The sequence below is a fragment of the Felis catus genome, chromosome E1 (assembly GCF_018350175.1).
Source record: "Felis catus isolate Fca126 chromosome E1, F.catus_Fca126_mat1.0, whole genome shotgun sequence".
Classification (NCBI taxonomy): Eukaryota; Metazoa; Chordata; class Mammalia; order Carnivora; family Felidae; genus Felis; species Felis catus.
Window position 1 is genome coordinate 60,667,483 of NC_058381.1, and position 14,998 is coordinate 60,682,480.

At 65.4% G+C, this 14,998-nt stretch overlaps 3 protein-coding genes and 1 long non-coding RNA gene across 8 annotated transcripts; 2 read left to right on the plus strand and 2 right to left on the minus strand.

Annotated features, from left to right (window-relative positions):
* The first annotated feature begins 333 nt into the window (after positions 1–333).
* Positions 334–1,044, plus strand: NPB (neuropeptide B). Its single transcript, XM_023244325.2, has 2 exons — positions 334–700; positions 811–1,044. Exons 1-2 carry the CDS (start codon positions 458–460, stop codon positions 937–939), a joined length of 372 nt encoding a protein of 123 aa, XP_023100093.2. The 5' UTR covers positions 334–457; the 3' UTR covers positions 940–1,044.
* A 979-nt stretch (positions 1,045–2,023) lies between these two features.
* On the minus strand, positions 2,024–8,771 carry PCYT2 (phosphate cytidylyltransferase 2, ethanolamine). 4 transcript variants are annotated; one of them, XM_023244324.2, is made up of 13 exons: positions 8,613–8,771; positions 6,795–6,883; positions 6,095–6,256; positions 5,822–5,888; positions 5,211–5,295; positions 4,981–5,025; positions 4,204–4,342; positions 3,931–4,013; positions 3,622–3,699; positions 3,353–3,418; positions 3,143–3,208; positions 2,855–2,943; positions 2,024–2,764 (listed from the first exon to the last, which is right to left on the minus strand). In XM_023244324.2, exons 1-13 carry the CDS (start codon positions 8,699–8,701, stop codon positions 2,653–2,655), a joined length of 1,170 nt encoding a protein of 389 aa, XP_023100092.1. In that variant the 5' UTR covers positions 8,702–8,771; the 3' UTR covers positions 2,024–2,652. The 4 variants fall into 4 exon arrangements, with proteins under 4 accessions (XP_023100092.1, XP_006940729.1, XP_019673943.1 ...); XM_006940667.5 differs by lacking the exon at positions 8,613–8,771 and adding an exon at positions 8,332–8,553; XM_019818384.3 differs by lacking the exons at positions 6,795–6,883; positions 8,613–8,771 and adding an exon at positions 6,417–6,781.
* A 396-nt stretch (positions 8,772–9,167) lies between these two features.
* SIRT7 (sirtuin 7) lies at positions 9,168–14,956 on the minus strand. 2 transcript variants are annotated; one of them, XR_002738168.2, is made up of 11 exons: positions 14,795–14,956; positions 14,587–14,724; positions 14,363–14,467; positions 12,674–12,744; positions 12,503–12,575; positions 11,712–11,810; positions 11,401–11,637; positions 11,177–11,257; positions 10,913–11,019; positions 10,375–10,460; positions 9,655–9,792 (listed from the first exon to the last, which is right to left on the minus strand). XR_002738168.2 is itself a non-coding variant. In XM_023244327.2 (10 exons), the coding sequence occupies exons 1-10, from the start codon at positions 14,885–14,887 to the stop codon at positions 9,594–9,596; spliced, it is 1,203 nt and encodes a 400-aa protein (XP_023100095.1). In that variant the 5' UTR covers positions 14,888–14,956; the 3' UTR covers positions 9,168–9,593. The 2 variants fall into 2 exon arrangements, 1 of the variants encoding a protein (XP_023100095.1); XM_023244327.2 differs by lacking the exon at positions 10,375–10,460 and having other exon boundaries at positions 9,168–9,792.
* LOC109494512 lies at positions 11,631–13,921 on the plus strand. Its single transcript, XR_006589926.1, has 2 exons — positions 11,631–11,821; positions 12,134–13,921. It is a non-coding gene; the product is annotated as an uncharacterized LOC109494512 (long non-coding RNA).
* Positions 14,957–14,998: the final 42 nt, after the last annotated feature.

Here is a 14,998-nt window from a genome sequence, read left to right on the forward strand (position 1 = left end):
CTTCCCCCGTGGGTGTGGGGCACCCAGGCCCACCCAGGCTTTGATCCCCTCAGGGAGCCCTGGCCCTGGGATCAGTGCCTCTTTAGGGCAGGATAAAGTGTCCCTAGGGCTCGGTGGCTCTCTCCCCAGCCTTGAGCACTGAGGACCTCCAAGGGGTAGAACTCTTAGGGCCTCGCGCCCTCCGGCCGGTTGGAGGTTCAGTGCAGTCCCGCTTGCCCCTGCTCCGGCTGAGGCTCTACCCAGGCAGGACCGTGGGCAGAGGGAGCGGGCAGGGGTGGGGGAGGATGGGGCCCCGATCCCCGGCAGGCGCGGAGGCGCTGCCCAGCACGGCTGCTCGCTCCGCGAGGCGGGGCCCGCCAGGTGCTCCGCGCCCGCCCCCGCGCCCCGCCGGCCACAGATATAAGGCGGCCGCGGCTGGGGCTCCGAGCCCCGCCGCCCGCCGCCGCCCCGCGTCCCCATGGCCCGGTCCGCGCCGCTGGTGGCCGCCGCCCTGGCGCTGTGCCTGCTGCTGGCGCCGCCCGGCCTCGCGTGGTACAAGCAGGCGGCGGGGCCCAGCTACTACTCGGTGGGCCGCGCCGCGGGACTGCTGTCCGGCTTCCGCAGGTCCCCGTACGCGCGCCGCTCCGTGCCCCCCGTGGGCGCGGGACCCCGGGGCCGGGCCGGCGCCTTCGCGGAGCCGCGACCCAGCCTGCGGAGCCTCGTGAGTGTGGCCGCCGGAGGGGGCGCGGGGGGGCGGGGGGCGTGGGGGTCGGGGGCGGGGCGCGGGCGGCGGGGGCGTCGGTCGCTCCCTCAGCCTCTTCCCGCCCCCAGACCGTGTGTGTCAAGGACGTGACCCCGAATCTGCAGAGCTGCCAGAGGCTCCCCGAGGGCCGGGCCACCTTCCAGTGCCGGGCGGACGTGTTCCTGTCGCTCCGCGCTGCTGACTGTCGCAGCGCCTAAGCCCCGACCACCGCGGAGACCTGGACCTCATCTGGCCCTGGCCGGTGCCCCCAGTGCCCCCTCTGTGCCCGCAGTAAACGGCTAAATGAATAAATGAGAAGCGCAGCCGGACTCTGAGTGGGGGTAGAGGGGCGGGCGGGTAGGCTTGTGTAGCCGCCGCGCGACCTGCAGACCTGGCCTGTCTCCAGACGCTCCCGGCCCCCACCCGGCTCTGGGCCACCAGGCTGTCGTGAGATAGCCCGCACAGAGGCACCATCCCCAAATCCACACCGCCCTCCTGGGGGCACTGGAAGCCTAGCCCCACGCCCCGCTCCCACTCCCGTCCCCGGAGGTGGTCTCTGCGTCCTGCCTCTCCAGCCCCTTCACCTCCCTGCCTTTGTCCACACAGCTCCCGGGTTCCCCTGGGAGGTGCTGCCTGAGTCGTCTAAGCCAGTTCCAGTGTCCTGGTCAGAGAATTCCTCTGTGACCGCCCTATCCCAGGGGGGACGGCGGGGGGGGGGGGTGGTACCCTCCTGCCTCAGGGATGCCCACTCTGGCTCTGCCTTGCTTCCTGGCTTTCTCGAGGACAAAGCTGTCCCTTGCTGGAGGGGCGGCTCCTGGGTGGTTCCCCAAACACCTCAAAGTACTGAGCACAGGGCAGTGGGTCCTTGGGTTGAAGGAACGAGCAAACAGGCCAGGCAGCAGGTGGGAGGCCGCCAGCGGCGCAGCATCTCGGGGCTGGTCTGGGCTGCTCAGAGGCCGCGGCACCAGAGCTGCGCGCGGCCCAGGCGGCCCCTCCTGAGGCCTGGGAGCCCTGCGTTCACCTCTCCTCTGACCCACAGCGAAGCACGTGGTCCCCACCCTCGAGGAGGGTGCGGCCGGGTCTGCAGCGGCCTCCCCCACACTTGCCGGGAGTCCCGGTGGATTCCTGTCCCCCCTGGCCCCAGGGAGGCTGATCTGGACCTCCCTTCACAGGATTCAGCCTGAAGCATCTTGGGGTTCTAGACTAGGGAGGGGGGAAGGTTCCTCGCTGCCACATTGCCTGCTGCACCCTCAGTACGTGGATGGTGGGGCGGGGGAGCGGGGCCAAGAGCCCAACACAGAGTACCTCCCACCGGGTTTATTGGGTTGTGCGCCAGCCAGTCAGGTACAAAATCAAGAACAGTCTGTGGGGGAGCAGCGAGGCCGGCCAGGGAAGCGGGGGGCACAGTACCCAACAGCCAGGCCCAGCGCACCAGGGACGTGCCACGGGTCAACAGGTATCCACGCGGGAGACGGCATGGTCTGCGCCCTGAGACGGAAAGGGGGTGCCCCCCTTGGCTCTCTGCTCCCCTGAAGCTGGCTTCAATGATCCAAAGGGCGGAACGGGCACCGCCTCGAGCTGGGCAGCAGGGCCGTCCTGGGTCTGCGGAGCTTCGGGGGCAGGGAGAGCTGAGCTGGGCCTCCACCGGCACACAGGGCAGCACCCCTCCAGCCGCAGGTGCCCTCTGCTCACCCTGTTCGCTGGGCCGCCCCACCGCGCTGCAGGCCCCTCTCTGTGCGGCTCAGCGGGAAGGGCACCTGGCCGGAGGGGTGGGAGGCAGCGTCCTCCGCTCTGGCCCTTCCGAGACAGACGGGGCCAGTCAGAGGGAACACTGGAGGCTTTGTTAAAACCGCGGGAGCCAAGCCCTCAAGGCGCAGGGAGCAGAGCAGGGGGAGGGCCGGCACCCGGGCGCTCCGGTGACCTTCCTCTGGTCAGAAGTCACAGTCACTCTCCCTCTCGGGAGGCACCTCCTGCCGACGCCTGGCCTCCAGGAAAGCCAACTCCTTGGCCTCCTTCTTCTGGTTCCGGGCCTCGTATTCTAGCCTGGGGGCCAGGCCAGGGTGAGCCGCGTGCCCGGGCCTGGGCCTCATGGCTCTCTGCGCCCCCCCCCCCACCCCGGGCCCCCCCCCCCACCTGTTCTTGATGATGCGCTGGACGATGAGGTCCGTGGTAAGGTCGTTCCCGCTGTCGATCTGACAGAAGATGCCCCTTCTCTTGGGCTCCTGGGGGCCAACGGGGAGGGGAGAAGATGAGGACCCTCCTCTGGAACCTGAGGACACTGCCCAGCTGCCCGGGCCCGGGGGGCCCTCAGGAAGACCAGAACGGGTGCCGTCAGTCCTGCCTGTTAGCGACCTGCCTCGTCATAGCGGGGTGCCACTGGACTGGCAGTCCTCACCCGGCCTGGGTCCCAGCACTACCCACCTGGTAAGGGTCTGAGCCGTCCTTGTCGGGCACGATCTCCGTCTTCCCGTGACACACCAGGTCCACCTGGGGAGGGAGCAGGGATCAGGGAGCCCGCCCCCACCCCCACCCCCGTCCCCCCCCGCCGGCACTCAGGGCCCTCCTAGGGAGAGGCTGCAGCCGTGTTCTCAGCCTGGCCTCCCCTGCGACCTGGCCCGCCAGCAGCCTCACCTTAAAGTGGTCCAGGAGCTCCGCTGTGACCGAATATGGGGCCCCGATCACCACTTCCGACACGTACTACGCAGACACGGAGCACAGGTGGTTAGCTAGGAGCCTGCCCGGCCAGAGGGTGCCGGGAGAGGGCTCTCGCCGCTAAGGAAGCAGGGCCTGGGGCGGCAGCATGGTGGGGCTGGCCGGCCGGAAGCCCAAGCCTCCTGGATGCCCTGGGACCATGAGCCTGGGAAGGAGACACCACCCAGGCCACCCGCCTCGGCACGTACCCGGCAGGCCAGCACGCTGAGGGTCCGCTCGTGCAGGTTCATGATGGGGTAGTTCTTCCCCTTGTAGTGGTTGACCTCCTAGGGCCAGAGCGAGGTCGGGTGAGCAGGCAACCCAGGGCGGGTGAGGGCTGTGATCCCCCAACGGTCCCTTGTGGGTGGGGCCGCCCCGGTCCCCAGAAGAGGCCCCGGTTTGTGTCCTCCGCCTCCACCAGCATCCAAGGCCTCACCTCCTGTGGGCCCCCCGACCCAACCTCCACCCCAGGAACCCCCGCGGGCCCCACACCCTATCCGCTGTCCAGGGAGTGAGACCTGGTCAAAGTGCAGGCCAGCGATGACGTAGGGCCTCTCTGCCAGGCCGTGCACCTTCTCCAGGAAGTCCACGTGGCCGATGTCCATGCCGCAGTTAAGGAGCAGGTAACAGAACCGGGGGCTCCGGCCGGCTCCCTCACGCTCCACCCCAGTCTGGGGGCCCGTGGAGTCAGTGAGGCCCCTCTGGGTCCCGGGGCCCGGTGGTACAGACGTGGCTATGCAAAGAGAAGGCCCAGGACGGGGGCGACCTTCCCACTAGGTCCCAGAGGATACGGAAAAGGTCAAAGGCGCCAGCCACGTAGATGACCGTCTCCCCTGGCTGGGGTTCTTTCCCAGAAGCAAACTGGATGATCTTCTGGGACGTCTGCAGGAACTGTGACACCCCCGTCCAGGGGTTCCGTCCCCCCGGGCACTGTAAGCCGAGAGGGGTCTGGTCGGTGACACGCCTCGCAGGCACGTCCTTCACCTGTCCCCACCCCCGAGCCCCTCCTCTGAGTCTGGGGCTGCCCACACCTGCCTGCCCGGCTGTTCTGGGAGCAGGCAGCAGGGACCGTGGACCAGAACCCGAGCCCCAGCCGCAGCCTGCCAGCTCGCTCGACCGTCTGTGTGCCGGACGGTGGGGGCCCGGCGGGCCACGCCCAGTCCATTCCAGGGCCAGGCTGGGTAAGGTCCCTGTGACCAGCAGGACACGGCTCCACCCCATGGTCACGACAGGCACTGCGGCCAACAAGGCCAGGGCCTGACAACTGGCCCGCAGGTAGACGCGGCCCCTGTGGGGATCCAGCACCCTGAGGCCACCTTCTGGTCACCTGGGAGGAGCCTTCGGAGGAAAGCGTCTTCTTCCTTCCCAGGTGTCAGGTGAGGGGGTTACAAAGGGAGAGAGGACCAGGCCGTCCAGTTAGAGGCCACCAGACAGGGGCCGCTGTGACCGGCCAGTTTGCCAGGCCCGGTGGTCAGTGCCCAGCCAGGGCGCAGAAGGCAGGGGGCTGGGTGAGGGGCCTGGCCGGCCTTTCCCCAGGGGCGGCCCGGCGGGGGGACGTCAGTGCTCACCTTGCCAAAGCTGTCTGCGTATTCCCGGTACTCGGAGGACATCTCCTGAACAGAAGGATGCAGGATGTTGAGGGGCCTCGCCCTCCAGACACGACCAACCCCAGGACCCCCAAGACTCACTGTCCCTCACACAGGGGTCAGGACACGGCAGGCTGGGTGCTCCCTCGCTCCCAGCGGTGTCCTCAGCCCTGGGAGGTTGAGGATGCCACCCAGGTCCCCCACAGACTCACCTCACAGCTGTGATGCGCCTTGGTCACCAGCAACATACGGCCGACGAGGTCTGTGGTGGACACGCCCTGGGTGCGCCTGCACTCTCTGGGGACAGAGGTGGGGTCAGGGCTCGCGTCCTGGACACGGTCGAGAGGCCCCACCTCCGGCTCACCCCAGCCCCCCGCCGTGCCGCGTGCAGACCAGAGAGCGGGAAGGCCGCGGTGCTTTTATCAACTGAAGGAAATGACAGAATAGAGGAAAAATGTTGCTAAACCCCAAGCGTGAGGCGCTGGGTGGGCAGGCCAGCCTCGGGGAGGCGGCAGCTCCGGCCCCCGCCGCACCCCGGACTCTCAGGTCTCGCCCTGCGGCGCGTCCTCTGCCAAGGGCGTGCCGGGCCGCGCCGGCCTTCTGGGTTAGTCACCGGCGACAGAACCCGCTCCCCGGTCACGGCCCCGTGCGCCTACTGTAGCCGCCGCGTGGGGCGCCGCAGGCCTACGACACGCCAGCCCCCCACGCTGCGGCCCTGCCCGCTAGACGCGGGCCACGGCCAATTTCCTCGCGGGCAGCCAGAGCCCGGGGGGAAGCTTCGAGCCCCACTCCTCGAGAAGGCGGGACCCTTGCTGCGGCTCACCTGTACCTCCCAGCCTGCTTCACTTCCTCGTAGGTGTCCCTGCCGTCTACGGTCAGCGTGATGTCATCTAAGGGGCAACACACGCGCGGGAACGAGGATCCTCAACCCAGAGCCACGCGGACTTTCAGGACCCCCAACCCTCCTCCCAGGCCCACCTGGCACGCAGGGACTCGCCGGTGGGGAAGGAGCCAGGGCTTTCCCAGATCCCCCGAGGGCTCGGTGCTGCTGCCCCAAGCGTGCGGAGGTCCCAGAGCCCCAGCCCCGCCCGCTCACCGCCATGGACACAGAAGTCGCAGCTGTACTTGTCCAGCGTCTCCAGCGTGGTGACGTAGGGAGCGGCTGGCACCACCTCGTCCACCCACTTGATGGCCCGTACCATCTTGTATCTCTCCTCCTGAGTGAACACCGGGGGCCCCTTGTGCTTGGAAATCTCCTCTAGAGCCGGAGAAAGGACAAGGATGAGACCCGTGAGCTCTGGGGGGGCTGGGCCACAGGAGCCCCCGCCCGGCACCGAGCAGTCTCTGACCACGCGTGAGCTCCGTCGCGGGCAGCTGTCTCTGTCACTGCGCCCTCGGCCCACAGGGCAGGAACACACCCAAGCGGACACCGCTCTGTCCTCTACGGGCCAGCGCAGGTGCTCACGATGTGTTTGCTGGACAACTACACGGTCCCTTCATCGGGTTCCAGGTAGTCAAGCGCTCCCTTGGACAAGTGGGTGCTCAGTCCTCGAAGGCCCTGGGAAGCAGGTCGATGCGGATGTGTGTGTGGAGCGGGCGGCAGAGCCGGAGGCTTGGTCCGTTGGCTGCACTGCTCAATGTGAGACGCACAGCGGGAAAGCCCTGGGGGCGCTAAGCCTGGGTCTGGAGTCGGGGTGAGCATGCTGAGCTGTGATCTTCAGAAAGACGGCCTTGGGTCTGGTCTCACCCCTTGCAGGGCCCTGCAGAGTTAGTGAAAGGCGGCGGCCCCAGCTTACCATCGGTGTGCACACCCACGATGAGGTAGTCGCCCATGGCCCGTGCCTGGCGCAGCTGGTTAGAGTGGCCGTAATGCACCATGTCGTAGCTGTGAAAAGGACAGGGTGCTGAGTCCCTGTGCTGAGGACACGCAGTGAGCAGCTGGAAGCGGAGGTGTGGGGGGTGCGGCCTCTGACAAGCCGCCACTGGGAGCTGCTCCCCGGGGTCTGGGCTGAGCCTGGGCTTTCAGGGGGAGGCGGGTACCCGGCTCTCCACACCACCGCACCCTGGGCCACATTGGGCAAGCATGACAGGGGCCGGACTGTGCCCAGGGACAAGGCCCGCTGGTCCCCAGGGCCGGCGAGCACACGGCACATACTGTGCGCCCCAGACCTGCCACGGAGCTCTGCCCTTTGCTCTCAGCCCCTCCGCTATCCAAACGCCAACTGTGGCAGGCAGGCCCTTTAAGCTTTAAACTGACAGTAACTTAGGAGCGGGCTGGACTCTGTTCCACTCTGAGGCAGGTGGACAGTCTTGGGGCCAACACAAAACAAAGTCCAAAAGTGAGCAAAGGCAACTGCTAGCTTCGGAAATCCTGCTTGTTCCCCCCCTGGCCTCCGGAAACTCAGCGAGCCTCTGCTCTCTGGGGCCAACCACCACCTCCCTGGCCTCTGGTTGTAGAGCTCTTATCCTTTGATCTAGGCCTGGTTAAGAGTAACTTCTCAGCTGAAGACTCACGGGCTCCCCGCGTGGGCCGAGGGGAACCCGCACGTTTCTCTGGGGGCCCCAAGTTAGCCCCACAGGAGTTTTGTTTCTTTCTAGCTTCGTGTTGTCTCCTGAGTAGGTGACACTGCCCCCGCTTCTCCAGGTGACCCTTTTCCACTCCATGCCACCTGCTACTCCTGCCACAGTGCACCAGTCCCGGCACAGAAGCCTGTGGGGTCACATGGCTCCGGCCCTGGGGTGAGGGAAGAAAAGTCCAAATCCAGAGGCACGACTGGTCCTTAAGCTCACTGCACGGGCTGGGCCAGGGGTGCAGGCTGTGTCCTAGCTACTGTGGCCCGTGTGGCCATGGGTAGCCTGCTGGGGCAGGGGCCCGGCCCGGCCAGGGCCAAGGTCAGAGTCCACCAACAGAAGCCAAGCTCCCTCTGCCCCGGGTGACTGTGGTGCAGCTGCAAAGTCACGGCAGCCCCTCTTGCTCTCCTTGGAAGCTCTAAGCTAGCAGGGATGGGGACTGCCCTCTCTCGGATTCCATTAAGTAAAGGTGGGAGAAAGCACTCTAGGTGGCAAGCCCTCAGTAGAGGTCAGTCTTCCTCTTATCTGTTGACAGCCCCAAACTTATCTTGAAACAAGTCCAGCTGTCTGGCTGGCCAGAAGAGAGAAGGGAGGGGGCACTGTAACCCTCCTGGGATGGCACCGGGGACCTGGGGGCCTCACTGGGGGTCTGGGACACCAGCAAGTCCTGCCCCGATCCCTGCCCAGACAACCCAGGGGAATCTCTCCGATCTAGCGATAGGCGACCTGGGCAGCACACGGCTCCTTTCGAGGGGGGCGCACCTCACAACACCAACGTGATTCCTGTCGCGGGGACCGGACACCCTCGCCCCGCGCTGCCACCGGCCAAGATTCGGGCGGGCGGCTTAGCGGCGGGAGCGGCAGCGCCGGGGGGCTGTGGCCCACAGCCGTCCGCGGCGGGGCGGGCGCGGGTCGGCCCCGACTCGCTGCCCGCCCCTCGCGATCCACGGCCGCCCCGGACACCGGGCGCAGGCCGGGCCACAGGCACGTCTCCGGGCGGCGGCCCCAGCCCAGCCGCCCCCGCCCCGGCCGCCCGCGCTCACCAGCCGTCGCACCACACTCGCACGGCGCGCCTGCCCCCCGGCCCCGGCGGCTCGGCGCCCCGGGTCGCCCCGTGCCCGTTCCGGATCATGGCCCCGCAGCGGCGGCGCGGCCCGGCCGGTTCCCCGACTCCCAGCGGCCGCCGCCCGCCGGCCCCGCCCCACCCGGCGCACGCGGCGTCACGCGGGCCTCACCCGCCGCGCGCGGCCAATGGCGAGCACCCGTCCCGCCCCCCGGCGCCCCGCCCGCCGCCCACAGCGCGCGGCCAATGGCGTGAGCTACGGGGCCGCCCCGGAACCGAGCCCCGCCCCTCGGCGCGTGGCCAATGGCGTGAGCCGCCACCGCCGAGCCCTGCCCCCGCCCCGCCCGGCCGCCTCCGGAAAGTCCGTCTCCCCCGCGCGGCCAATAGCGTAAGCGCACCTGGCCGAAGAGGCGGGGCAGGGCCACGTGGGGCCCAGCGTCCCCGCCCCGTCCTGGCCCGTCCCCCAGCCCCACGAGCCCGGCGGGGCGCCCGCCCCCCACCACGCGCCAGCTGGACAGTCACAGGACACTCGAGGGACAGTGCTGAGATGTTTAATAACAATAAAAAGGGCTGCTGAGAGCCGAGGCCCAAAACCACCCCTCTGCCGCAAACCCCACATGGAAAGAGGTTCCTATAAAGTTAACAGGTTTCAGTACGAAGTAGTAGAAAGAGGGTTGAGGCCCCTGAGACTAGCCTGGTGAATGAGGTAAGGCAGCCGCGCTTCCTCTCGGCCGGCCAGCTGTGCAACGACCCGAGCTCTGTCCCCAAAGAACGGCACGGCCGCCGCCGCTTTATGCAGAGGCTGCACAGGCGAGGCGTCCTCCCGGAGACGCCCACAGCGGTGCAAGGGGGCTTCCGGCCAGAGGGTTCTCGCTGGACCCCGGGGCAGTCCTGGCCGGGCCCCCCACGAACAGGCGTTCCGTCCTCTGCAAAGTGCCAACTGTTCCCGTCAAGCACCGGGTTACGTTACTTTCTTCCTTTTTGTGCGTTTAGTGCAGCCCCTGCCAAACCAGCCTCCCAGCACCGGGGCGGAGCTAAGTGGCGCAGCTCGCTCTCCGGGCGGGGGCTCCTCGCGGCTCCTGCACAGCGACTTCCGACTGTGGGTGCCTTCTTCATCCGCACGCAGCGGGGTCGCCAGGGCGAAGATCGGGTCCTGCCACCTACCGAAAAGGGAAAGCTGGGTCAGACGTGCCTGGGAGCCCCTCAGTCACAACCTGCCCCAGGGCGGGAAAGCTGACTGCGGTCACCCTGCTGCCCTCCCCTGGGGTCTGAACTGTGGCCAGGCTCTGCCTAGCGGCAGTTCCATCACACCCGAGCTACGGAGCAGCTGCCGGACGGCTAAGGTTCCTGAGTGATTCAGACCAGCTCGGCCCCCGAGAACTCAGTGTCCTTGCTGGTGATCGAGCAGGCTGTGCGCGCCCAAGGTTGGTCACTAGCAACTCTGGGTCCCACCTTTCAATTGTATGGTCAGGGGTGGGTGGGCCAGACCCTCTCCCTCTTCCCAGACTGCCAGACCTGATGGGGGGGGGGGGGGGGCGGGAAAGGCCAGCTGACTAGGGAGGCGCGGCCTACAGACTACACCGTGAAGAGATCATGTGTCTGACGGAGATGTAGAACCACATATCATAAACTTAAGATACAGATAAGCACTGATAAAGAAAATGAGCTAAGTTAATGTAAAAAAAAAAAAAAATACAGTACACAATAGGCCCACATTACAGAACAGCACAAACATAACATACAAGAATTGCCAGGCCCAGAAGGTGAAGGGATCCTTAATTCTTGAACCCTTTGATTAAAAGAAGTTATTGATTTCCCCTATAAGACCCTGAAAATTCACAGAGAAAGAAAGTGTAAACTTTTTACTCAATACATACACCACGTCTAAATTATCACAAATTCTGTATTAAGGTACAGTTTAAGCTTCCCCAAAGTACGCCAGCTCCCCGAACCGAGTGCACCGAGATCCTGTTTGGAGATGCCGAGACCACGTCCCTTCAAGGCACCTTCGCGTCCAGGCTGTCGGAGGTAGGAGGGGGGGCTCTCCAGGCACACACTGGCACATTCTCTCTCCCCATGGGGAGTCACACCAGCCAGGGGGCCTCAGCTGATGCCTCTGCCACTCCCCCTTGCTGGCAGAGGCCACCAAGCTGGGGTCACGCCTCAGACACCATCTGCGACAACTCAGAGCATTCTCTACACTCAGTTCACGAGAAAAGACAGACGCGGTCCATCCACACAGGGCAGGGAAGGGGGGGGATGCACCCGTGCCCCCCTCACCTGCTGTAGGGGGGGATCTCCAGGCCCAGCTCGTCCATGAGGAGCTGCATGACGTCATCACACTTCCCATGAAGCTTCAGGGCAGCCCAGTCATCCTTCGGGGTCCACTGGGGACAGGGGAAGGCGAGTGAGGATACCTCACTTCTTCCCAATGGCCCTTTCTTGCCATATCTCTGTGACCCAGGACACGAACATCCAGGAACTCTCTGGTTCTCCTGTTCTAAGGCCCAGGTCTAAGGAAGTGTCTCTGGGTGCTCAAGTTACCTGCAAGTTTACAATGTAGAGCTTGGGCCGCCTGCTGGGGGGCTTGGTCATGCACCAGAGGCGTGGATACTTCTTTAGAACCTGCAGGAACGGACAGACGGACAGAAAGACCACATGCACAACAGCGAACGAAGCTACAGGAAGCTAGCTTCTAACACTGAACTGGCCAGGGACTGGCAGTTCTCCCCTCCCCTCCGGTCCCGTCCGCGGCGCTGTTCACGTACCTTTAAGCTGGAACCTAAACACAGGATCGTGTCTGCCTTGCTGGCAGCCTCAGTGGCTGCCTCCCAGTTCAGAGGCTGCCCCAGCGTGCCCCGCTCCCCAAAGTGCACAATGGTGTCCCGGAGCTGGGCCCCACACTTGTGGCAGGCCCGGCCCGTCTGGTGCCGGTGCAGGGCGGTGCGCTCAGTCACATCAAACACCCTCACGTATTCCCTGTTGGGTGTGCAGGCTGTACAGACCTGAGGAGGAGAGGGCGCCGTGAGCAGGAGCCGCTGGCCCGCACAGGCCCGCGAATCCCAGAGGGACCGCTCACTTCAATGTACATGTTCCCGTGGAGCTCCGAGATGGCCGTCCGCGGCAGCCCGCTCCGCAGGTGGAGCCCGTCACAGTTCTGAGACACCACGTGCTGCACCTGCGGGGCAAGTAAGGGCAAGTCAGCAGGTGGCCTGTGAGGGGCTGTGCTCAGTAGTGAAAGCAGTCCTTGACCCTGCCCAGAGTCCCCAAACCAGGGCAGCTCCGACCCCGTGTGGAGCCTCACAGGCAAAACCGGAGCGGCAGGCCGGTCCCAGCAGCAGGTCTAGGGGGGTGGGGGGTGGGGGGTGGGGGGTGGGGGGGAACCCAAGCTGCCCCCGACCAACCCGGAAGCACTTGGTGAGCTGGGAGTGCAGCTGTTTGCCCTCGGCAGGGAAGGGGCTGGGGCCCGAAGTGACACTCTCTTGGGTCATTATGTTTCAGGTCGCTGAAGGACCAAGAGGACTGACCCTTCCCTACTTGGTTGAAAGTGCTCGGCAGAGGGTCTTTAGAGTTCCCACAAGCCTCCCCTGTACCTAGGTGGCTTCTGAGAACTGTGGGGACAATGTGAGAGAAACACAGGGCGGAAAAGCCACCAGCGGCTCTTGGCCTGAGGCCGCCCTACGATTCACGCGAGAGACTACCCTTCTCTCGAAAAAGCAGCACCAGAGTCTAAAACACTCTGTGGGCACTTATCCCAGGGGTCCCTGGGACAGAGGTATGATGCAGTTGCCATGTGGGCACAAAGGTGGCCCTCCAGGTCCTGTGCCAGGGACCCGGCAAGTATACTAGCTAGCCACACCGGGCTCTTACCAGCTTTTGCTCGTGTAAGCGGGCGATGCTCATGTGGGTGAGGGTTGGCTCGGCCTCACTCAGGTCAGCAGCACTGCCAGGTGGAAGGGAAGCAAAGGCGTGGGGAGCTGTGAGGTCAGGCCCAAGCTGCCTCTGCTCAACTGGCTGGGAAGGCTGCATCAGGCTGCTTACCTAACGCTTCTCCCTTTCTGAAGCAGCGTCCACACTCCATTAGGGCCCCGGTAATCTGGGATAGAGGCTGCCTGCATGTTCAGAAGGACGAGGCCAGTGAAAATGCATCACTACGGGAACTGGCAAAATTCCCCCAAACGAAAACTCAACGTTTTTCTCTTGATGTGTTCCAGACTCGTCTGTGCCCTGGCCTCCGTTCATTCCACAGGCTCAGCATTTCCTAGTCCAACCTGCCTGAACCCAGATGGAGTGGCTCCTTCCCTCTGCCCGGACCCCTGCCCCAACCCGGTCTAGCTCCTCCCTCCGGCTTCCAAGGACTCCTGCCTCCTCCGGGAGCCTCTCCAGCACGAGCACAAACTGGGCTCTGCAGCCCCATCTGTCCTCCAAACCAAGGGAGAGGACGGGTCAGGCTGATCTGTGAGTCCCCAGGGCCGAGCCAGTGCTCAGGAAACACTTAGCAAATGGTGGCACCCTAGGTAGGAGTGCTGGTCTGTCCCAGTTCTGACACCCGATACGGTGTTTCCTGACTTCCCTTGACAAAGAAGAGAGCCAATCTCTCCAGACGAGCTAAACACCCTGAATGTCCCTACTTCTCAATGCAGAGAAACGAAACCACCACGAGAGAAGACAGAAGGTGTGCTCGGAGCAAGGAGTCTTACATTCCCTAGGCTGTGAGTGACATCCCTTCTGGGGAGCCCTGTCTCCTCCCTGCGGCTTAGGCTCAGAAAAATGCCCACCCCAAGCAGTGTGGTTCTGAATCACACTGAAAAGAGAAACCTCAAACAGTGATGCTCAGAGCAAACTAAAGAGCAGGACTTTCAGAGACGACAAGAATGACTGGAGGACGGAGACCCGACCACCAGGGTCTGCAAGTTAGGACGGTCAGCGCCCCTTACACGATCTCGCTGGATCTTCCCTTGGCCCTCTCCTGTAAAACCTTACTCAACCTTCAAGGCCCGGCCTCAATGCCGCCTCGCACAGAAAGCAAGCTGGATGGATGTCCCAGCTCTCTGAGACCGCGGAGGGCGTGTCTGCATGTCTGCTCTGGCAACCCGGCCCGGCCAGCTACTGCCATCCCCTCATCACCTGCGGCCTCCCCGAGGCCAGAAATCCTCAGTGTTCACCTCTGCCGGGCCCACACGTGGGTCACACTCGACAGGCACCCATTAGGTGGACAGGTAACACTCTCAAAGCTAGCCGTGTTCAATGGCCCGAGATAGCTTCTCAATAAAATGTCCCCAAACCCAACGCCTTTCTCTTCTTTACCTGGTGTACTCTAATTCTAACTACCTCGCGTTCTACTTACTTTCCTTCAACATTCAGAAAATAACAACGAACGCGGAATCAGGAGACGGTCTGGGGCTTCACTCTACCCACATAACCTTGGGACAGTGAGTTAACCTCCCGGACTTGAAACGAGGAGGTGCCTGCAGGCACTAACGTATTATGTCCTGTTTCACCCTCTTCCCTTCTTGCCTCGAACGGGGTATCACAAAAACTGCCAGTGTTTACACGTATTTATGCCCTCAACGAAGTTTGAGTCCTTTCGAGCTTCTCGACTGGGCTCTCCGCGGTCCTGGGGTCAGTCACCCAGAAGGGGGCGCCCCACACCCGCCCCCGGCGCTCCGGGTTTCTCCCGGACCTGGGAGCCGACGCCGGGGCGCGGCCGCCCACGCCTCGCCGCCGTACCGTGCTGATGCCGGCGCCCGTGTAGACGACCAGGTACTTGGCGTTCCGGACGGCGCCGGCCAGCTCCCGCACTTTCCTCCGCAGCTCCTCCGGGTCGTCGCACACCTGCCGAGACGCCGAGGCCGGCCGTAAGCCCCGCCCCCGCCCCCGCCCCCGCCCGGCTAGAGGTCCGGCCCCGGCGGCCCGCCGACCGAGCCCCGCGCCGACCGAGCCCCGGGACTCGCCTCCTCCTGCCGCCGCTTCAGGCCCTCGCGCCGCCTGCTCCGGCCCTGCAGCTCGGTCACCAGGTCCTCGCTCTCGGCCAGGAGCCGGCCCTCCTCGGCGCTGCGCTCCGCTGCCGCCTTCCTCAGGATGCGCGACACCTGCGGGCGCGGGGCAGGCGGTGAGGGCGGCGCGGGGCGGGGGCGCGGCGCGGGGCGGGCGGCGGCGTACCTGACGGAGGCGCTCCCGCTGCTGCTCCTCCCGCAGCCTCCGGACCCGCTCCGCCGCCTTGCGCTCCGAGCGGCTGGGACCCCCGGCTGCCATCGCTCCCGGGAGACCCGCGCTTCCGCTTCCGCCTCCCGGCAGGCCGTGCACCGGCGCATGCGCGCAAGGCCCGCCCCGCCCTTCCGGCCCCGCCCGCGCGGCGCGCAAAGG